At 43.4% G+C, this 22,974-nt stretch overlaps 1 protein-coding gene across 1 annotated transcript; it reads right to left on the bottom strand.

Moving 5' to 3' along the window:
• Window positions 1–269: 269 nt before the first annotated feature.
• Window positions 270–22,172, bottom strand: npepps (aminopeptidase puromycin sensitive). The gene is made up of 23 exons (XM_084559720.1): window positions 21,720–22,172; window positions 19,651–19,735; window positions 19,454–19,531; window positions 19,181–19,302; window positions 16,023–16,130; window positions 14,444–14,644; window positions 14,169–14,265; window positions 14,044–14,077; window positions 13,408–13,522; window positions 12,097–12,261; window positions 11,792–11,896; window positions 11,646–11,706; window positions 11,447–11,556; window positions 10,685–10,748; window positions 10,404–10,543; window positions 8,688–8,822; window positions 7,477–7,696; window positions 7,163–7,305; window positions 6,391–6,447; window positions 5,751–5,858; window positions 4,183–4,338; window positions 3,959–4,006; window positions 270–2,436 (listed from the first exon to the last, which is right to left on the bottom strand). The coding sequence occupies exons 1-23, from the start codon at window positions 21,840–21,842 to the stop codon at window positions 2,290–2,292; spliced, it is 2,622 nt and encodes an 873-aa protein (XP_084415846.1). The 5' UTR covers window positions 21,843–22,172; the 3' UTR covers window positions 270–2,289.
• Between the last annotated feature and the right edge of the window lie 802 nt (window positions 22,173–22,974).

Here is a 22,974-nt window from a genome sequence, read left to right as displayed (position 1 = left end):
ATCATAAGACCTTACCCGTTAGGTATTTACGGTGCTTAAGTGGCATTTATTATCAGACAAATGTGTAATTTATTGAATTATCACATTTTAATTGCTACAAAAACAAACCCAGAGGACCCGCGCCGACTTTCCAACACCTTCACGACCTGAACTCGTGTTTCGACACAGCCCCCACACATCTCTACAGGTCGTAGAAGAAGCACAGCTGGATGGTTTGTTAAATAAACTGGTCTGGATAAACCTGAGAAAGGTTCCTGCAGGGACAGGTGCTGTATCATCAAGTGTTACTTTATTGGACTGCATATTTACATTTGCCTTGGCAACACTAAAAATCAAAGTTACCCCAGATTAACAGTTTTTTTTTTTTCTCCTCTTCTTAAAAGTCAGAACCACAAAAACATTCCACATGTTGAACTGAAATCCGATTCATTCAAAAAAAACAAAAACAAACAAAAACAAACAGACATGAAACATCTCTGCACGGTCGATAAAGTCGTCCTAGCGATGCATGAACATGTTCTGCAGATGCTCTAAAAGACCAAAAACCTGTTTTAACTTTCCCCTCTGATCATTCTCTCCCCAGTTTAATCTCCTCAGGTACAAGTCAGCCGTTCTAGACACATCATTAACCTGCAGCGACCACGTGTCATCCCACACGACCGACTCTGTGCCGCTCCACGTGCGACACAACTCACAGTAAAACCATTTATTTATTTATTTTTTTTTCCCAGGCAGGTACACTCACACCTCACTCATAAAAATCATAAACGTGCACCGATTTCACATCATTAGTTTTTTAAATCCTTTTTCACTTTAATGAACACCAACTTTAGTTTTTAACAAAAAAAGAAATAAAACAAACAAATAAACCAAAAAAAAATAAAAAATGTTCCAGGAGGGGAAAAGTGTCTCAACAACAGTTTGGATGACTTGGTAGTTATGTTTCCAAAAAAAAAAAAAAAAAAAAAACCCACATCAAATTGTAAATTCTATATAGATATACTCGTTCAACAAGTCTGCATAATCTGTCATGTTAAGATACATTTGACGCTATGTGGAAGTCATCTCTCATCACCACTTCAGTGTTTAGTATTTACTGCAAACCAGTCGACCAGTTTAAGGCGTCCCGAGTTCAACAGTGGAGTGGAGTCGATCTGTCACGGCCACAGAGTCCGGACCGGGCCTCGCCGGACCCCCCCGGTCCCATGGAGAGGCGTTTCCTGATGTTACTTCAGAATGAAAAAAGGCCCCGATAAATAGTGTTGTGATCTTTTTTTTTTGTGTTTGTTTTATTATTATTCCCCTCTCCTCAATATATAAGATTATCTCAACATTTAAATAAATCACTGCATCGGATGTCTTATAAAAACACGCCTGTATCTTCATTTCATTTCATTTCATTTCATCGCGTGTGGCTGGATAAAGAAACTGGATTAAATATGCGTGTGGACGATTTAAACTATACAAACTCTGAACAGAGCTCAGTTTTTTTGTTTTGTTTTGTTTTTTTAGGGGGGAGGTGGTGGAAACAGGTATCCATGAACTTTTCCATTTACTCGTTATTTAAAAGGAACAACCGCAAAAAAAAAAAATAATAATAATAAAAAAAAAAATGCCTGAATTATACAGTTTACAACGTAGTACCATGCTAGCGCTGCTCGCCTCGTCTTAACCGTTTGTTAGCAGTGGAGAATCAGTGCCGTTGGAAACTACGACTCGCACTACTACCGCCTTTAACCCCACTCTGCCCAGACGGCCTCAATCACAACGCCCGAAAGAGAAGGAAGAGTGGGGCCGTCATATTAACCGTTTGTACAGAGAACCAAATCAACAAAGCAGCGAACGCAGAACAAACAATCGTCCCTCGTGCGTTTAAAACTGGTGGCGACGGGGAGAAAAAGGAGGGAGGAAGGGGTTCACAGTTTTCTCAGCTAAGACGCAGAGGTTGAGGAAGGTGTGCATAACGAGGGCATGTGCTCAACCGTGTTAGCAGGGTTATCGATCTTTTCCAGGGTTGTGATGTTTCCGTGACTCTTGACGTGGCGGATGTGGACAGAATGGGGCTAAAACTACATTCCTGGTCTGACTAAAACCGATTCTTATGCTTTTCGATGTAGAAAGAGTCTCTTTGTGTTTCCAACACTCAGTTAAATTCTTGGCTTTGTCTTCTTGTTTCATACAGTTTTCTATGATGCTGGGAGGTCCGCGCTGGAGGGAGGGGAGGCGGGGGAGGGCTTGGAGGAGGAATAGGAGGAGGAGGCGGAGGCGGGAGGAGGAGGAGGAGGCTGCTCAGACTGGGGGTGCCTTGCGCTGCAGTAGATACTGCTGGATGTCGTCCGCGTCGCGCTTCAGCCAGGCGGCGTTGAGGAGGATGTTCTCGCAGCACTGCTGCACCGTACGCTCAGCCGCCGGCGCCGGATGACTCTCAAAGAAACTCTGCAGGAACAGAAAAGACGTCTTAACAAACCTCAGCAGGTAAAGACTGAAGACTGGGCCTTGTACTAAAACCATATCGTTTGTGACCTCTGCAGAGAACAGTAGGACATTTGAATTCACCGCAGAGACACGTCTCATGTTCATCATACCTTATATTCAAACATCTCACTGAGTGACGCCTACATCAGTCAACACACTAACTGGGGATGTCCTGATTGATATTGAGGACATTTTAAAATGATTAGATCGGTGTCAGGCTGCAGCCAAGCCTCATCTTTACAAGTTATTTGTTTCAGGTCTGTTATAAACGAGAATCACATCCTTGTAGCGTCAAAACAGCAACTCAGCCACAAAGTGTCAGGCCACGTAAAACGACAAAGCAGGATCAGAGATGCATAGAGGTCAGAGGTCACCAACTTTCTACAGAGTCAATCTCTACAGACCTCCAAGCTTCATGTTTCCTTCAGATCAGCTCCAGAACAGTAGAGAGCTTCATGAATGGGTTTCCATGGCGAGCAGCTGCATCCAAGCCGTACATCACCAAGTACAATGCAAAGCGTCGGATGCAGTGGTGTAAAGCAGCCACCACTGGAGACTCTGGAGCACTGGAGACTCTGGAGGGATGAATCACACTTCTCCATCTGGTAATCTGATGGAGGAATCTGGGTTTGGTGGTTGCCAGGACAACGGTACATGTCTGACTGCATTGAGCCAAGTGTGAAGTTTGGTGGAGGGGGGGGGGGGGGGTTATGGTGTGGGGGTGTTCTTCAGGAGCTGGGCTTGGCCCCTTAGTTCCAGTGAAAGGAACTCTGAATGCTTCAGCAGACCAAGAGATTCTGGATGGATCCATGCTCCCAACTTAGTGGGAACAGTTTTGGGGATGGACCCTTCCTGTCCCAACTCATGACTGAGCACCAGAGCACAAAGAAAGGTCCATAAAGACATGGATGAGAGAGTTTGGTGTGGAAGAAGTTGACTGGCCTGCACAGAGTCCTGACCTCAACCTGATAGAAGACTGAGAGCCAGGCCTTCTAGTCCAACATCAGTGTCTGACCTCACTAAATGCTCTTCTGGAAGAGTGGTCAAAGATTCCCATAAACACACTCCTAAACCTTGTGGAAGAGTTGAAGCTGTTCTAGCTGCAGAGGGGGGACCCACGTCATATTAAACCCTATGGATTAAGTTCATATACTTTCATCAATATAGTGTAACTGTTGTGTAGAAGAACTTCACTCTGGAGGAGCAGTAAGGTGGCCGGTGAGGTGGAAGCAGGAGATCATCATTCAGTAACTAACAACTTGATTCAACACCAATAAACAGAGTCCATGGAGTCCACTCAGTCAAAGGCTGAAACTACAAACACTGAACGTTTCCTGGAGACTGAGTCAAGGAGAAAAACCTTCCAGAGAGGGTTAGGGAGTTTATGGCGTATAAATACAAACATATAAAACTATAAATCATATGAAAACCCCTGAGGTTGTTCTGTATTCCAGCAGCAGAGAGGTTTGTGAAGAGCTCTCACCTTTACTTCAGCAGCCATTTTATCAATCGCGAATCCATCGACCGTGAGCTGCAGAGACAAGATGACAACGAGATGAATCAGAGCCAGAAAGGAAAAAGAAAGAAGTCCCACTAAAACGCCACGGCCTCTTCTTCATATCACCATGGTTACAGGAGGCTTTGAGTTCGATTATGCAAACAGATGAACCACTTAAAGGGGCGAGGATGACAACCTCCTCTTCTTACCTTGATGAGGCGTGATATGAGGAAGCCTCCCTGGTAGCGGTTGTAAAGCTCCTCCCAGTTGTCCTTCACAAACTTCCAGGCGGCTTTCCGGCCATGTTTGCTGCTTCCCGCCACGCCGCCAATTACCGACACCGTGTCCTGGGGACGAACCTCTTCCTGTTCAGAGACGAGAAGCAGGAGACAGATGAGTTTGTTTGCAGCCATGACAGCCAGACCAACGTCCCTGTTGTGTGTTTTGTGACGGACAATCTGAAACCACTTCGTTGGGAACTGATTCTGCTCCTGCTAAGATCTGCAGAGCCAATCAGATCGTCCTGAGCAGCTGAATTATGCTGCGTTCCAGAAAGCTGGAAAGCTTGGAGTGAACTTGATGTGACCTCAAAACGTTCCAGGAGAACCAAGCTGAACATAAACTACAAACATGGCCGACCATGATATTTGTTTTGTTTCTGAAGTTACGAAATTGAGGTTTTTCCACCAGCAACAGGTAAAATACTTCTCTCTGTGCTGGAAGCTAACGATGGTAGACGCTCTACAAACCTCCTCTGTTTTTGTCAGACTTGTTTGTTTTGTTTGTTTTTGTAACATCAGGCTACACTTCATCTAATAACTTAATGCAGAGAGATTATAGCGACATATTCTCCGGCAAAAGTCATGTTGTGTAATATGATGATTTCTAGTATGACCAAAAAAAAAAAAAAAAACAGATTAATGCATTTTATAGTCTAATAAATTATGTTTTAACATTCACGGTGTGCATTTCAGTGTCCTGGGACGTCAGGCTGCTGCACCTCAGTGAAGTCCTGACTGCACTAGTAGGACCTCCGGCTTTAAGTGACATTCCAGAAAACTTCTCCTACTAGGATGTCGGAAATTTCAGACCTCCCAGTTTTCTGGAACGCAGCATTTGTTTAAGGGAAAAAAAAAGTCTCAGATTGGTCGTCCCATAATAACGGCGTGTTACCAGACTTCTCTTAAATACAGAAGACTGGGCCTTGTATTAAAACCATATCGTTTGTGACCCCTGCAGAGAACAGTAGGACATTTGAATTCACCGCAGAGACACGTCTCATGTTCATCATACCTTATATTCAAACATCTCACTGAGTGACGCCTACATCAGTCAACACAGTAACTGGGGACGTCCCGACTGATATTGAGGACATTTTAAAATGATTAGATCGGTGTCAGGCTGCAGCCAAGCCTCATCTTTAGACGTTATTTGTTCTTCTGCTCTGATCAGACCTGACTCTTGTAATAATTGATAATTCTGTTTTAACTTCCGGTTCCCAGGGGGGACTGACTCTGCAACAGCAGCTCAGATCTGTTCTTTTTCCATCCTCAGTAGATTTCAGCACAGAGAACAGATCTAGATTAAATAAATAAATAAACCTTGAATAAATAAAAAGAACTCGCTGGGTGTCACTTCCTCCAGTGTCACATGATTACAAACATAGTCAAAAAATAAAACAGGGGGTCACTTTAAAACAAATACGATGACCTGGTTTTCATTTCCTCCATCGGCCCTGAGAAACTAAAGTTTGCGAGTGAAAGAGGTCGTCACGTACCGAGAGGGCGAAGCTGAGGACTTTCTGGATGAGGTCCGGGGCAGAGATGGCGCCGAGCACCCGCTCGATACGATTCTTTTCCTCCTGCATGTCTGCCTGCTTGTGGAGCTGAGGGAGGGACGACAGAAAGAAATAAAGACATTATGAATAAGTCACTGCTTATGGAATAGTTTGATTACTACTGGATTATGTAAGTGTCTTAAATAAGATAAGATAAGATAAGATAGGACTTTATTCATCACCGTGTGGAAATGTAGTCAATTATGAAATAAAAAACCACATCATAAAAACAGGAAGCTGAAACTGTTGATGTAAACTAAGGCACAGATATATAATAATAATATACAGAATAAACCAAGTTCAGTGACGGGTCAGTTAAGTACAACGATGGAAAATAGACCGATAATGTTATTTAATCAGAGGGAATAAAGAACAATCTCCTACAATTTACAACGTAAATAAAAACACTCTTCATTCTAATTTAATTGAGCTCCTGAGAGTCACAGGAAACAACGTTAATCTCTTTCTGATCTCTGCAGGAAGGTTTTCAGGATTTAAAATAAAAATATAAACTTAAGAAAGAAAACTCATTCATTCATTCATCCATCCCAGCTGGGACAGGCTCTCATTCATGTTTTACCTTCAGCATCGTGTCCAACGTGGCGCTGTCTCCGTGCTTCAGCACCGTTAGATAAACCTGGTGAAGACAAACACACTCAGCATCAACATCATGAAATAAAAAGACTAAAAACCAGATTAGAACAGAGTTACAGTCTGTGAAGTTGCTCTGCATCAGAGGAGCTTTTAGTTTCTAATCACTTTGCACACAATGGGTTTGTCATCAGCTGATCCAGAGTCATGTGACCTGTGTGTCTTGTTGTATAAATCTAAATCCAGCTCAGTCTGAGGCTGACGGCGTCTAGAGTCACTGCAGGTTGTTTTTTTGTTGAAGGTCAAAGATATAAAAACATGGAAATGAAGTCAAACTGTGACGTGTCTTGGTTCAGATCATAATAAGGAAATCCTAGTCACTCATTATCGTTGACAAAGCAGCAAGTTTTAAATGGTTGAGCTGAACAGTTCATAGAAACATTAACCTGAAAATGAAGATATATTTATTTATTTATATAAAATTGACACATAAGCTTTGGCTTTGTGATCTCTCAGAACTGGAGCTGTAGTGTCGTAGTAGTGGTCTGGACGTCAACCACAGCTGCTCACACTATAAGCTGAAACCAGTGATGTGAGGTTTGTGGCCGGCGAGGCACAGAATTATAAATCCAATAGCTTAAATTCACCGTTGCACACTAACGGGTTAAGTTTCATATTTTAAATAAACCAGGAAATCAAATGACTTCTATCGACTTCGAATGAAACATGAAGCTGCCAAACACAAGGACGGTGACACTAACCGGACTCCTAAGGTCTGCAGGCAGGACCTGCTTGCCCTCCACGTGGTCCTTGAATCTCCGCCGGGCCTCCTCCAGCGTGGGTTTGTGTCCCGCCTTGCCCAGCTTCCCCAGAACCAGACTTCTTAGCAGGGCGTCCAGGTGACCTGCAGGGACACAACCACACACACACAAGACGTCAGGAGGACGGTGGAAACAAACAACACAATCTCCTCCAACTCAACCAATAAAAACACTCTTCATAATGATTCAGTTGAGCTCATGTGCCTCTGATGATAAATTACACTTCTTCTATTTAATGGAAAGCTCTTCCTCACCCTCCCCTGGCTTGCTGTCCCAGCCCAGCTCAAGGCCGATGGGAGTAAAGAGGTCCCGGATGAACTCCTGGATCTCCTCGTGGAAGTCGGTGTGGGACAGCAGCGAAGACAACACCCCCAGGTTGCAGCTGAGGTCGCTCCACACCGTGTAGTTGGGCTCGTTGACAAACGCCTCCATCAGCTTCAGCACCTCCACCGTGCTGATCATCCCTGCACGAGACTGAGGACGCACACACAAAAAAACCAAAAACGATTAAAACCTTCCAGTGCTGAGACACACACTGTCCCTCCTGGGTCTCTGAAATAAACTTACTCCTGCAGAATGAACGCGTTGTGATGGAGGAAGATAATACAGATAAATATGAATTCATTTAGAGAGATTTCAGTTCAGTTATTAATTCCAGAGATTTGTGTATTTCCACAATCTTCTCCCTCTAGTTTCACATCGTTCACACGTCTTTACTTTAGAGCAGCTCTTCTCCGTCGTCACACTTTATAAATCCAACCATCTTTCAGGTCCGTCGCTGCTCTAAAGAGCTGGAGCTTCTGTCATGTTGTAGATCTCCCTCACACATCCACTAACCTCTAACAAGATTGCAGCAAGATTTACAACGAGAGGATACGGGACAAACTGATCCAGAGATTTTATGAATTGAGATCAGATCTTTCAAATCACGAAAAGGAGGATTTTCTGGCAACGTGAGCTTAACGCCAGCTTCTTCTGGGCTTTAAGAATATTCAAAGGCTCAAAAACTCTTACTTAGAAATCGACCACAAGCGTTAAGACACATTTTCTGAAAACTATTTTTGTTTTTTTAAAACCTAGCAAGGCTTTTTGTGGCTTTTTGTGGCTTTTTGTGGCGAAGGCCTGTTGTAATGAGTTGTATTTTTGGAAAAATAAATTCTCCATAGAGACCGTTTGGTTGGATTCACAAAGTTTTCAATGATATTCAAAGATTTAAATTTATCTGATGTAAATGAAGGTTCTCATTTCCAAATCAGGGAAATCTTGAATGTCTCTAACGTTCTGTTTCTCCACTTTTATCCTGTGCTTTCTCTTTGATTCTTTAACTTCACTGGAAGGACGTGGACTCTAAACCAACACTTGCTGCAGATCCCATTTTGCCACAGAGGAAAAAAAAAAAGGAAATGACTGTTTGGTTGTCCTGGGACATCCCTAGAGTAGGGCTCTGTGTGTGTTTATGTCTTACAAGGGAGAAGAGGTCGTTCTGCAGGCCGAGCCGGTCCACAGGCTGCAGGCTGCGGTCTCTGATGCCCGGGAGCAGACTCTCCAGCATGGACGAGCTGTACTGGATGCGGTAGAAGCCCACAGTGCCGGGGTTAATCTGTAAACAGGAGAAAGATAAGTGGGTCAGAGTGTGGCAAAGACTTTATCATCTGAGCCTCTCAGGCCCAGTGTTTTTAACCTGGTGAACAGGATCGTTACGAATGTTAACGCTGCCTGTAACTCAGACGTTTAACTGTGTGGCTCTGAACAAACAGTGTAAGCTGGAACCAGCATTGAATCAGTGAGAGTTCAAGGTATTGTTTGTGAGCCACAGCTGTAAAGAGGCCGATCCATTCTGAATCCTTTGTTTGCACCGTTCACTTCCTGAGGAACCGTTATTCACGCAGCAACAACAACAGCTGCTCTGATTATCAGGACGCGCCCACGAGAGGATTAAATAACCTGCCCCGTGTCTGGACGCCTCCACCAACCAGTCCAGTTACACTTTACATCCATGTCTGTCCAGACCCACAATATACACCGATCAGCCACAACATTATGACCACTGACAGGAGAAGTCAATAACATTAAAACCATCTTGTGACAGTTCAGTGTTCTGCTGGGAAACTTCTGGACCTGGCATTCATTGGTGTGGATGTTACTTAGACATGTAGCACCCACCTAGACCAGACCAGGCACCCCCACCCCACCTAGACCAGACCAGGCACCCCCACCCCATAGCAATGACACTCCTTGATGGCAGCAGCCATCCCCAGCAGGATGCAGCCTGACACAGACACACACACAAAAACACTTTAGGAACAACTAAAAAAAAACATGAAGAACAGCACAAGGTGTTGACCTGGCCTCCAGATTCACTAGATCCCAAACTGATCAAGTATCTGTGGGATGATCCACAGAGGACCCTCCCCTCAAAGGCCCCCCCCACTAACAACAGGACACCCTCAGAAGGTCCATGTCCATTCTCTGATGAGTCACCACAAGGGAGACCTGCACTATATCAGATCAGTGTTTTTGCAGAACATTAAAAGGTGACAGTGAAGTTCAGTGACAGTGACTCTGGCCACAGCTGTGGGCGGCATGGAGGCATTAGGTCAGATTGAGATGACGACCTCATCCTCTCTTCCTCTTCCTCTTCATCTCAGTTTACAACGAGGAACTCCCGTCTCTGAACTCTGTTTGAACTTCTATGTTTTACTCGTGAAAATAGGACGGACTGAGGCGTCTTCTCTTGTGACTCACTGATTAAACTCAAAGTCACCCACGACGACTCATCGCTGGCGCAGGAAACTGGAAACAGCAAACAGCGAAGCATTCCTCAAACAAAAACCACATTCTTTCAGTTAAATGTTTGACCTGCAAGTATGTGGACGACCGTCAACAAACGAGTCGAATGCAGAGCCACATTATTAGGAAGGGGGCGACATTGTTCAGAGTTAATGCAGGGAGACGACTTACATCTAACCTTAACGTTTACAAATTAAATCAAGAAATTCTTACTTTATATTTTACTTATATTTACAGATTCCACCAGACTCCAATTATTTTATCAGAGCTGAGATAGGATGCACATAAACGGCCGGTGTGTGTGTGTGTGTGTGTGTGTGTGTGTGTGTGTGTGTGTGTGTGTGTGTGTGTGTGTATATATATGGGGGGGCGTCTGCAGCCGGGGCCTCACCTTGACCCACTGGTCTGGGCCGATGCCGTTCAGAGTGATGGTGGTCTCTGGTCTGTCCAGCAGAACCTTGAGCTTGACGCATTTGGGATCCTCGCTGGAACAAATACTAATGGGGACCATCCAGTTGGGGCAGTCCTCACCTGTCCCGACAGAGAAATAGAGGCCACCAGTGAGAAGCCGCCTCAGCATGCGTTCATATATTCTAATGAAAAAGCAGCATGAGCTCTGCATCACATGGTTTTTTCTTTTTGTGTGTATTTTTACACTGAACAAACACTCACCATTATGTGGTCCACTGGCACAGAACTTCTTTTGAGATAACTTGAGTATGCGGTCATCACCTTGCTATAAATAACAGCGTGGTCAGGAGGAGAAGCGAATCAACAGATTAGAAAAAACAGAAACCAGTCACCAGATAAGTACTAGAGAGCTGCAGGCGTAGAAGGAACATTCATCGACGACCTCGACGAGCAACGTCAAGACTGGGGACATTTTACGAGCAGTTGCTAATCACGATGCTAAACGGTAGCATGTAGCGCTGCTTTGATTCGAATTTACAAGTTGTAAGAAGATTGTTTCTGACGTCCTGCTGCAAATGGGTAGAAGCAACGTTTAGCAGGGTTTAGCATCACAGCATGAAGGTTGTGGGTTCTAACCTGCTGACTGTCTGGGGTTTTTCTACGTGGAGTTTACGTGTTCTTCCTCTAACATAAACAAGCATGTCAGGTTAATGTTAGTATGAATGGTGACTCTCTACTACAGGATAATACACGTGCATTTCCAACTGCAATCAGCACAAGTCGCTGAAGTTAAATCATAAATGACTGACGCCAATAAATGACAGAATATAGTAAAAACTCAATAATCATCTGGTAAAATTTAAAAAGCGTACATTTTTCATGTCGTCGTTAGGTCTGAATAAAACGTATTAGGAAAAGTTCTGTTATATTTTAAAAGATTAATAAACTGCTGATTGAAATCATGACCCTGAAGGAGAATCTCACTCAGCCTTACAGGAACAGCTCGTGTCCAACCACGCTCACCTGTTCCTCGTCGACTACTATTATTGGGAAGCCCATCTGTTTGGTCCATGAGCCCATTACCGCAGCAATGGGTTTCCCACTGGCCTGTTCCAGACAGTCCCATAGGTCCTCTGGAGAAAAAAAAACAGCACAAGTCAGAGGAGCACGAATCTGGGAAATCGACCATTTCATCTCCGGGAGAGAATCTGTCCATCGTTACCTGTCGCTGCGTTTTTATGCTGGAACTTCAAAAGGTAGGAGTTCATTCCTTTCCTAAAGTCCTGCAGAGAAACAGAGAGAGGTCAAGTGAAATTAAAACCACACATAAATGCAAACAGCAGACTTGGGAGTCAGCCAACAACCAACCTCGTCTCCTATGTAGTTGTGCAACATGCGGATCACAGACGCTCCTTTGCTGTAGGAGATGGCGTCAAAGATTTCATCTACCTCTGACGGATGGCCCACGTTCACCTGGAGCACCAGACAGAAGACAGGAACTTTTATGTTTTGAATAGATAAATTAAAAACACACAGCGGGATGTGTAATCATTAACACATCACAAACTCCAGGCCGCTGTAAAGAGGAGACTCTGTGGCTCGGCGGGGCCATATAAACAAAAATACTCGCTGCCATAATCACACACACACAGTCCCGTCTCTGCACGGCTGACCTCTATTGGATGGCTGCTGTCCAGTGCGTCCAGGTCCAGAGCGCGAGTATAGTCGGCGGAGACAAACTGGGTCCAGATGTCGTACTCTGGGAAACAATGGTCCACGCACAGATACTCGATCCAGGACGCAAAGCCCTCGTTGAGCCACAGGTGGGTCCACCATTCCTGTGGGACACACATTTGAAACAGATTAAGAAATGACCAAAGAAGAAGCACAATCCTCAGTTTACTCTGGCTTTTAAGATATGTCTGGAGAGAAAACACAGCTTGGATTTAAAGTTTCCTGCTCCAGACACTTTATAGATGTGTTTTTGGCTCATTTAATTCCGACAGTTGTTTTGTAAATGTATCCTTTAAACACAGTCTTTTGTTTTTTATTATAGTTTTTGTGCCTGATGATGCATCGCCCTGCCCTGAAACTTGTAATTCCGCCGTCTTCTCCCGTTTTAGGTTTGAGAAAAGGTCACCGCTAAGAGCAGTTTTGTGCTCAAGACAAAAGTACATAGCTCGCTACACAGACAGCTGGCCGGCTATCAAAGCTCCTCAGACTGGATTGGTGAGTTCAGTCCGTGACAGAGAGAAGGTTCATAAAAACAAATCCAACCAAATGATTATTTTGTGGTGAGCGTTTCACTTTTCTTTTTAAATTAACTATACTTTCACTGGACACCGTCTTTGTTTTGCAGATGGAGTTCGTTAAAAAAATTTTCAGAATTCTTTACAACATAGATTAAGGTGTGGTTTATGGCTCTGAGAGACGGAGATGGTGTGACCTACACATGCCAGAGCGAGTAAGAACGCCACCCAAACCACAGTTGGGTTGATCATTGTTTCTACTTTCTGTTTTACTTTCAACAACGTTCAGCGACTAAAACCTTCGCTGAAGACGAGTCGTACAAATGTTTGGGCCTCTGAACCTCCTCAGTTAACCTTTCCTCCATGTGTTCCATCTTTATTGATTCAAAACAATCAATTACAAAACTGCAGAGATGCAGAAGCGGCTGGAAATACTAAAGAGGAAACACGGTGCCACCAAGCGGACCAATCACAGCTCTTGTGGTGTAGTTATATTTCTGGGGAGGTGTCTGCACGTCAGGCTACGGCGTTAGGGTCCGAGCTGTCGGCGTATCTACGGCGTCAAACTGACACAGAAGCCGAAACCGTGCACAAGACAAAATTAAATCAGAAGTAGGTTCCTAGAGCAGACGTCTGCCTGGATGTCTTCAGAGCTCAGAAATGGTAACTGGTATCAGTTATGGTATTTTCTCACAAAGGAAAAACAACATCTGGTGAAAGATTACAGCCGGTTACCATGGTGACCAAGTTTCCGAACCACTGGTGCGCGAGCTCGTGTCCGACCACCAGCGCCACCCACTGCCTGGAGGACGAGCAGGAGTTCTTGGGGTCGATCAGCAGCGCCGTCTCCCTGGAAGATAAAAAAAAAAACCAACGACACAGACTCGAGGTTAGCTCGGAGGCGGCTGAAGGTCGGTCGACGCGTTTAATCTGCAAACCAGCGGGTTCCTCTCCGTCCTGATCAGCTGCTGGGGCTGTTTATCAGGAGAAACGCCGCACGCAGGTGGCCGAGGACGGCAGACGAACGGATCCCGCTGCCGTATGCTAATCACGTGTCTGATGGATACCTAACAGGTGGCAGCGCGTTCAGCTAAACACGACGCAATTAAAAAGACATTAGAGCTGACGACCAAGAAGATACACCAGGATCTGTCATAAAAACTGAGATCTGAAGCTGCAAAGCAACAGATATGAGCATGTTATCAACTATTATGATATAAAAACAAATAATGGGAGATTTGGATCGATTATTTTGCATAACTTATGTTAATTAATAATTAAATAGCAGTCAAATACGTGGTAAAATGATGTCAGGGGCAAACTTAAATGTTTACTGCATCAGTGATTAATATCTTGAATATATAATCTCACCTGTAGGTTACAAGGCCCCAGTTTTCCATGGCACCTGATTGGACGAGAGAAGAGAACGTGTCACTCTCACTTTAAAGCGCTCAGAAGGTGTAAAGTCTCTGAACGGGAGATTTAAAGTTACTCACCAGCAGCAAAATCAGCAATAGCTATGAGATCGATTTTAGGCAACGGATAAGGAACACTGAAGTAGTCGTTATAGAACGGTAAGGTCTTAGTTGCAACCTAAAAATAAAAAAAGAGAAAAGAGAATGAATTTATGTTTATTAGTCTACTGGTCCAGCTCTGGCTGTAAAGCTCTTAGTGCGCGGTGAAAGCATCCAGTAACTACACTCATGCATTTATTACATCTAAGTGGTTTCCTGCACTTAAAAAGTAAAACACGTTTCCATCGACTGCTCACCTCCAGCGCAAACTTCCCTTGCTCTGCCTTCCCGACCGGCGTGTAGACGCGTACCATGATGCCGTCCGTCGACTGGCTCTCCACGTAATCGTATTCACCGATGACAAAAGCAACAAGGTATGTGGACATGATGGGCGTGGTGGCGAACTTCACCTCGACGAGGTTTTCATCTTCTGGGGATGGCTTTCGGTCGATGACATTCTGCAGAGGAAAGAAAAGGTTTTAACTTTTGGTTTCTGTCAACAGCTTAAATACAGAGACACCTTGTTCTTTTTGGCGTCCTGTGCTTGTTGGGTTTTAACATTATCAGCAGGAGTCGTGCTCTGACTCGGACAGCTTCCCTGACATCAGCGTCTAGCGTCCTCTGCTCTATCCGTCTCATCCATCTCTGGCGCACATAAGTGAAGTAAACAACTCAAATAAGAATCTGAGTCACAATTTCTGACTTAATTTCCTGTATGGAATAGTTTCTAAGAACATCTTTCTCAGCGTCTTAATCCTCAGCTTCCCACAAAGTGTCCACTAAACTGCACCTGTGTTCAGAGGCAGTCAAGCTAAACTCTCCGGCAAAGATGTGCCAGGTCAATCGAATCAGGCCTGAAGGTTTTAGGGTGTGTGTGTGTGGGTGTTTGAATAAATAAATGAACTCAGCATTGTCCTGCACCTGGACTATAAAGGTCACAGTAATCCTGCAGACAGAATGCGCTGCAGCAGGTATGTGCACAAGAGACGGAGCAGCCTCAGTCTGCACAGACAACAAAGATGTGCTGCCTGATTGTCTGCAATAAAACAATTACTAGTTCTTAACAATCATTTGCACTATTTAATACCATTACGTGTCACTCACAATTAAATAATGTTCTGTTTTGTGGAAAAGGACTGCGTTCATGTGAAGGCGACTGATTTAGCTTCTCTGTCACAGCCCAGATGAAGCGTCTTAGCCCGGAGCGGCGGAGGAATTAATCTGAGCCAGATGATGTTTTCTGAAGCCATTTACTTAAAAACACTTTCAGTTAAGATTTCTGAAGATAGCACGTTTATAACAGTTAGGGCTGACTATAGATTTAAATATTTAATCTGGATTAATCGCATGATTTCCACAGCTGATGCACCATTAATTGCATATATTTTGTTTTAAATTTACTATAAAGGGACATTCTGCAGGTTTTTAGACACACAACCAAATATGTTTTCTTAATGCAAATGTATGTATGTTATTATTATAGTTACAACCCAGCACAGTGACATATACTGTCAGAATAATGCTGTTAAAAGGAATTTGGGTTTATTGTGACAGTGCCAACAATAACCACGTCAGATTTAAGAGAATATTCCCTACGATGTCCGTCGGTTCATGTATATATATATTAGCTGCATTTCACTCAGAGTTGAATACAATTTTAGTCAGAGGCAGAATACGCCGTGACCGTCTGGCCTCTGTTATGTAAAGAAAAAGGAAGAGAAAAGAGGGAAACACACGTTTAAAAAAATAAAATAAAAACACTTAGCAGCAGAGAGTGACTCAGGCAGGGTGAGGTCTGGAGCGTCTCCGAGGGAGGAGTGAACACGAGACACGTACCATATTTGACAAGGCTACTCGGTCCTTGGGAACTGTCAGAGTGATGTCAAAGGTGGCTTTGATAGCTGGCTCGTCCCAACAGGGGAATGCTCTGCGGGCGTCCGTGGCCTGGAGGGAGTCAGACGGACAAAGGACATGAAGTGAAACCGAGTGTGATGATTGCACACAAGCCCAGACAGCGCATCGGTCCAGCTGAGACGGACCGTAGCTCACACCCAGCTTTGAAATACATCCTAAACGTGTTGGTTGTGATTGAATTTCAGCCGTCTTCTCTGGTTGGATTTATCTGACACACTGTCGGACAAATAGACACAGAAAGCAGTGAGAGCGCAGCTGGGTTTAAAAAAAGAAAACGAAAACAATAAATCATTCGATCCACATCTGATCTATAGTCATAAAGTCATTAGTGCAACCGCTCGGTAGACATCTCGTCGTGCAAGACTGGTTTCATACCAGAGACACCGCCTGACCGCACAGCGAGGTTAGTCCACGTGTGAAAGACGCACAGAACATGACAGATGCAACGACTCCTCATGTAAGAGCACCGTCTGGAATGAAGGCTGATTGGATTTAAAAATGAAAAAGTATGATGACAGATAAGAGCTGCACGAAAGCAACGACACATGAAAGATGTGAAACTAGAGGTAGGTGAGCTTTAGGCTTTCTGCACGGAACATGTTGCAGAACGACTGGAAGCTCGCCCAGTTAATTTCGACCAATATGCACTCGTTTTTGCTTGTAAATGTTTTTATTTTTATTTGTCTTTTGTATTTGCTGCTGCATATCTTGGACTCTCTTGAAAAAGTGGTTGTTATACTCCAAAGGATCTTCCTGATTAAATAAAGGTTAAATAATAATAAAAATCATAATAAAAAAGCAAGATATTGTAGAAATACCACAAACCTCTGGAACCAATGACAACATCAGCTTTAGATTTGAGTAAAATAGTTTTCAAACCAATTGAATCTCTAAATAATTTGATACTGATCAAATCAGGACTTGGTGAAACTGAATTAAATCATGTCAGGGAAGCAGTAGCGACACTCAGCTTTATACGAGAGAGTAAAATAGATAGAGAGAAGAAAGGAAAGCTACTCATTTATGGCCACTAAAATTCATTCCAGCTTCTACCTGCCTCTGTGTAATCAGTACCTAGGTCTGGAACCGTAAAGTAAGCGTGTACTCATACCCTAGTGTGCACTTGTGTGACTAAACATAAAGGATATGACTAAGAAACCAACCAGTACCTTTTTTTTGTTTAAACTTTTATCTCAAAACTGACCAAGTATGTAATTCTGAAAGTAATTTTCTTTACAATTATCCACTTTTTCACAACACATTACACACCTGAGGGGTCAGACGCTTTGGGTTTAGTTTAACAATCAACACTTGACGCTCTGAACAAGAGCTGAGGTTCATTAACTAATTCATAAACCAGCTGTTGTTGTTGTCTCATTCCCCCAAGTCGACAAAACTACACTGTATTATTGATTTATTTTACTATAAGTTGTTTTTGCAGTAACTATCTTGAACTCAAGGTAAACAGTCCTTGTGTTTGTCTCACATTCATGTCATATTTGTGGTGAGGACAAATGAAGGCGGGTCGTGTCTAAACTTAAATGTTCATGTTTTAGTGACACGCGACTAAAGGAAGATGACACACTGCGGTAGAGAGCCTGTGCACGTACCCAGCAGGTTTACCCGTCCTCCTGTGTTAGCTTTCACAATCGACAACTGTGTTAACGGGTCGTTTTCAAGCCGTGCCTTAAATCAGCTGTAAATCACACTAAAAACAATAATCTATCACCCAATTTGTTTCTTATCTCTTGGTTATATTGTTAGGCTTCATTATCCATGAAAATATTAGTTTTAATATTTTTGGTGTGGACCTCTGGGCCTTTCTTTGTCAGTCTACCCGTCGATTTCAACTAATAAAATTGTAAAATGAACCTGAAGAGAGTCATATAAATAAATAAAAGGTTGTTGTGTTACCTGACTATTACCGAGGGATATTAGAACACGTCTCTTAAATACATTTGTTGTTTTATAATTTTTTTCATATTATTATTAACTAAAGTAACATCCGTGGTGTTACGGGTCAATTTCAACCCATATATATTTGTAAAAAGTATATTTGTTCAGCAATAGAACTTTTTTACAAACAGAAAATGGAAAGCAGAACAAGTAATAACACAGAATATAGATTTGCAACATCAAACAAACGACATCCAATCAAGCAAATCAAACCAGTCTCTGTGTGTTACAGCATGCATGTGTCTGTGACTAGATGCTTGTGTGGCAAACAGTGAAACTTTCAGTATGTTCTTTGCAGATATGTTTCTTGCAGCTGAACATATTTGTCTTTCTGTCCTCACTGCTTGGGCAGACCTGACCCCTCGCCGTCCAGGTTGTCCACCCCTCCTTTGTTTTTGTTACAGTCGAGGATAATCGCTGGCTTTTTGAAACTTCCTGATGGCGCAGCTACATCTTTGTGAAGAGCAGACATACGTTTTGTTTTTTGGACAATATGAAACAACAGCGGTGGCGTCTGTAACAAACTCTGAGGAGTGGGGCCCTGTCCTTCACCTACAACATTTCAAAAAGGCAGCCCAGGTGTAGTTTTCTTCACCGTGCCCACCGTGGTAACTTTCCTCCTGAGAAGTCTCCCGTTTCCAGGTGTGAATGGGGTTGAAACTTCTTGGGGACAGAAGTTAAAACTGTATTGTAAATGGATTTCACTTATGATTTCAGTTTTGGCTCTAATTATTGCTTTATAATCTTATTTTTCTAACCGGGTCGACAGCGACCCTAACAAGACAAGGGCCATAATTTCAACCAGAGCATTTTTTAATTTGTTGATATAGAGGTTCCTGACAAAAAGTAAAAAAGCCTTGATGCAAAAAACAAATGTATGTGGTTAAATCCTGCAGGATGTCAGAGAGCCAACTGGTTTGAACTTGACTTTCCAAGAAACAAATGTAAACGCAGAGTGGCCCCCTTTTTTTCAAAACACACATATAAACAGAACAAAATGTGAGACACTGCAGCCGCATTACCAACACGCCCGCCTGTGTTGCAACACAGGCAACCAGAGCGTTGAGCAACACAGCATTCCCAGAAGAAAACAACATCCCGTTTTCCTGAGGCCACGCACTCACCTCAAACTGTGTGACGGCAGCGTAGCGGACCTCTCCGGCAGCAGTCGTATATTTACTTCTATAGAACCCTTTCATTTTGTCGTTCAGCTCCCCGACAAAGTCGATCTTCAACGTGCCGGAGCCTGGGGAGGCGTGCACAGAGAGAGTTGCACTGTTCGTTCAGCCACGACCAAAAGTGAGGGGGGTGGGAGATCTGTTATTGTTCAACAGACGATAGGATGCTGTCGTTTCAAAAGCAGGGACAACCAGGAGCCGAGCCAAGTCCCTTCTTACCTTTCTGTAGAGCGCTAGTAAATGACAGGGTGACTTTCTCATCCTCGTTTTGATAGTTGAATCCTGAAGCGTTAATTTCTAGAAAAGAAGATAAAGACGCAACATCAGCCGTTTGCTTTAGGAAACGATAACGCTGCGAATAACATTTCCATTTTGTTTCCATTCGTTTAAAAAAAAAAAAGCTGACAAAGTCTCACCTTCTCCTCCTTGTGGCACAAAGGAAGCTGTGATGATGTCGATGTCAGCACAGTTCATCACAATCTGATTCGTGGCCTGTGTAACCTGTAAACATTGACACAGAACAGCTCAACTTATACTCAACTGATAATCCTCGCCGCGCCATAACGTCAAACCTCATTTCGTCTGGGGAAAGATGAAGTCTCAGCAAAGGTCACAACACCCCGACTTCGACAGTGAACATGTAAAGAAGCCGAGATCTAGTTTGAATTTTGTCAAACTAGTGCAAATTTGCGCTGCTGATGGGACGGGAACGCGTCCACTTACTGTGAGATAAAACTACAGAGACTGAAGGACACATCTGGTCACAGGGACAGTGACAGGGGAGGAAAAAGGGACGGGAGACAAACGAGGGGATTCAGAAGACGTAGCAGCCCAACTTATTGAGGAAGAAACACAGCGGCACACTTGGGATGCTGTGCAGTTTTCGGAGAGGGTATTTATAGTGACATTTACAGTTTGTGGTTCTTCTGGTTGGAGATACTTGGAGGCTGACGAACTGATAAAGAGGCAATGATTATGGCAACGTGCCACGTTGTTTGACTTCCTTCCAGCTAATGTGACTCTGTAAAAAGCTCAGGTGAACAAGGAATGACTAAACAAACAATGGTTCTTAACAAATACTGAACATAGCTCCCATTTTAAATGTTTTAGGATATAGAGCCGATCAGATAGCAGAGTTTTAGCACTGAGAAGAAAATAAATACTTTGCCTGATGCACACAAACACATTCATCTACAAATATGGGACTTACGTTAAACGACATAAGTCAAACTCTAGCAAAAGAGCTTCCATAATAATCAGTTTCCAATCACAGCTGATAGGTGATTACTTGAGTAATTCCTCAAAGAAAAAATGCCAAATAATTCCTGTTTTGTTTGTGGTTTCTTTGCCTTTTACAGCAACACACACGGTACGCTATATCAAGCAGGAAACCAGTTTTACTGTCTGCTTTGCATTTACTTTTTTAAGAGATTACTGTTCTTTTAATCAGCTCTTGATAATGAAGGCCCTCACTCTCGATCAGTGTCGTATAAAGTGCACATTCAGACCATATACACTGATGTGGTCCCTCTCAACTGCTGATAATGTGTGGTGAGTGAGTGTTTACAACCAGGCACAGGTGCTAACACACTCGGCTGACAGGTGCCTGCGCCCGCACAAAGGCCCCCATTTACACGCTGTAAGCACAAAATGTAAGCCCAAAATAAACTGTGCTGGTGGATGAGTTTCACCGGGCAGTTATTTAGTAGAAAGCACACTAATTATACCAGCACAGCTCAAGTGAAGGCTAACTAATGTTAAAGTGTGCAATGCAAACCTTAAATGCACCCAAAAAGACTGCTTCATAAAAGTTTAACTAACACCAGCATGAAAATTCACTCATGTTTTTGTTTATATGTAACATAAAGAAGCTGAATGGGTGAGTAAAGCAGGAGGTGGGAGGGGGCGACACGGTGTTGCCATGATTTAGCAAACATTAGCGAGCGTTAGCGTTAGCAGCTAGTCGGCTAGGCAACAACTTCTGCAATCTGTGGTGCATTCACGGACAGTGCCCTGTAATAATTTGTTTGTTTTACGAGAGGGCAAGGTTGTTGGCACGCGATTAATTGCGTTTGGGGGCACATCAATCACAGCGAAATGAGCTGATAGCGGGTTTAATGTCCACGGTCTGAGGCAGCAGGCTAGGCTAACATGAGAGTGCAAGTCTGCTGCCTTCCTACGGGGATGTTGTGACTGCTAGCTTCGCCTGGCATACGGCCAGTCACTGAAATATCACAACGTTAGTTCCTTTTGTAAGCACTCATTCGTCTACTTCGGCCTGAGTGGGTCAGTTAGCCAGGTAGCAACTTCCAGCTAATGTTAGCATTAGCTAGAGCCTGTCAGCTAGCGGCTAACAATTTAACAGTCGAGCACAGCAAATTAGCTAGCAAGTGGTAACGTTAGCTGGTCAGATTACATAACAAGATCCCCGCCAAGCACAGATAAATCCATCCATGTACGTAGCAGGCGTCCCGGTACAACATACCTCCACCACCGCCTCCAGCTTGCCTTCGAAAGTGAAGTCGATCAGGTCGGGCTTCAGACTCAAGCCATAGTTGACGGGGTAAACGTCAGTTGGTAACCGTACGAAGGGCCTCCTTTCGGGCATGGTTCCTGTATTTTGACCGGCAGCGCTAAACGAAGACGGTGTTGTGTGCACGGGTGGCTGTCGTTCTGAGTTTTATTAGGACGGAGCAAAGCCGCAGCGGACCTGGATAGTGAGGATGGACAGCAGGCAGTGACTCTGTGTGCGAATGACAGCGGAAACGTGCGGCCCAGGAGCAGCAACATCAACTGGAGCCTCTCAGCACTGCCAGCTACACTTCTCTCCTCGCGCACAGCCCAAACAACTCCACTTAACCAGCGTCGACCCACTGACGCACTGCGTCATTGCGTCAGAACGTACGTACGCACGTACGTGCCGAGCATGGGCGTGTACCAATGGTGTTGTACAACCGAAAATATCTACAATACACAAACAGGATTTTATACATTTCTGGATAAAGAAAGTGAATGAAAACATGAACAAATATTCACATAAGATCTGAAAGTAGATAAGGAGAATCAAATCAAAACAAATGAAACAGGAAATGAGGCAACATCACATGAAAGTGAGTTGCAAGGCTGTACAACTCTGAGCCTTAACTGGACTTTTAAGTAAAATGTAAATGTAGGCTACTTTATTTATATAGCACCTTACATCGACCGATAGGTGAACCAAGGTGCTATACAAAAGATTAAACAACGATTTAAAACAACACACCGGAAAACAAGTACAGTAATAAAACAAAGCTAAAAAAGAAACTAAAAACAACTAAAAGCCATTTTAAAAAGATGCGTTTTAAGTCTTTAAGTATCACCGCATTACTGTACCTTGCACTTTATTGTAAACGTATGTATATACAAGAGTTCCCCCCCTTTAAGTTTACATTTTTATGTTTTATTTCATTTTATTTTATTTTATTTTCTCAGTTACCCCTGCCTTTCGCCCGATGACAGCTGGGATAGGCTCCAGCAGACCCCCGCGACCCTTAACAGGAATAAGCGGGTACAGAAGATGAATGAATGAATGAATGAATGAATTTTCTCAGTTATTCATTTACACTTTTTACCTTGTGTGCAGTGTGAAGTTATTACTGTTCGTTATTTTTTTACTACTGGCTGCAGGTGCTAAAATACATTTCACTGTGCACTGCGCTGTGTATAACTGTGCATGTGACAAATAAAACCTTATCTCTTAT

The sequence above is a fragment of the Chelon labrosus genome, assembly GCF_963514085.1.
Source record: "Chelon labrosus genome assembly, chromosome: 2".
In the NCBI taxonomy this organism is placed as follows: domain Eukaryota; kingdom Metazoa; phylum Chordata; class Actinopteri; order Mugiliformes; family Mugilidae; genus Chelon; species Chelon labrosus.
The sequence above is the reverse complement of the archived record's forward strand: the minus strand, read 5'-3'. Positions and strand labels throughout refer to the sequence as shown.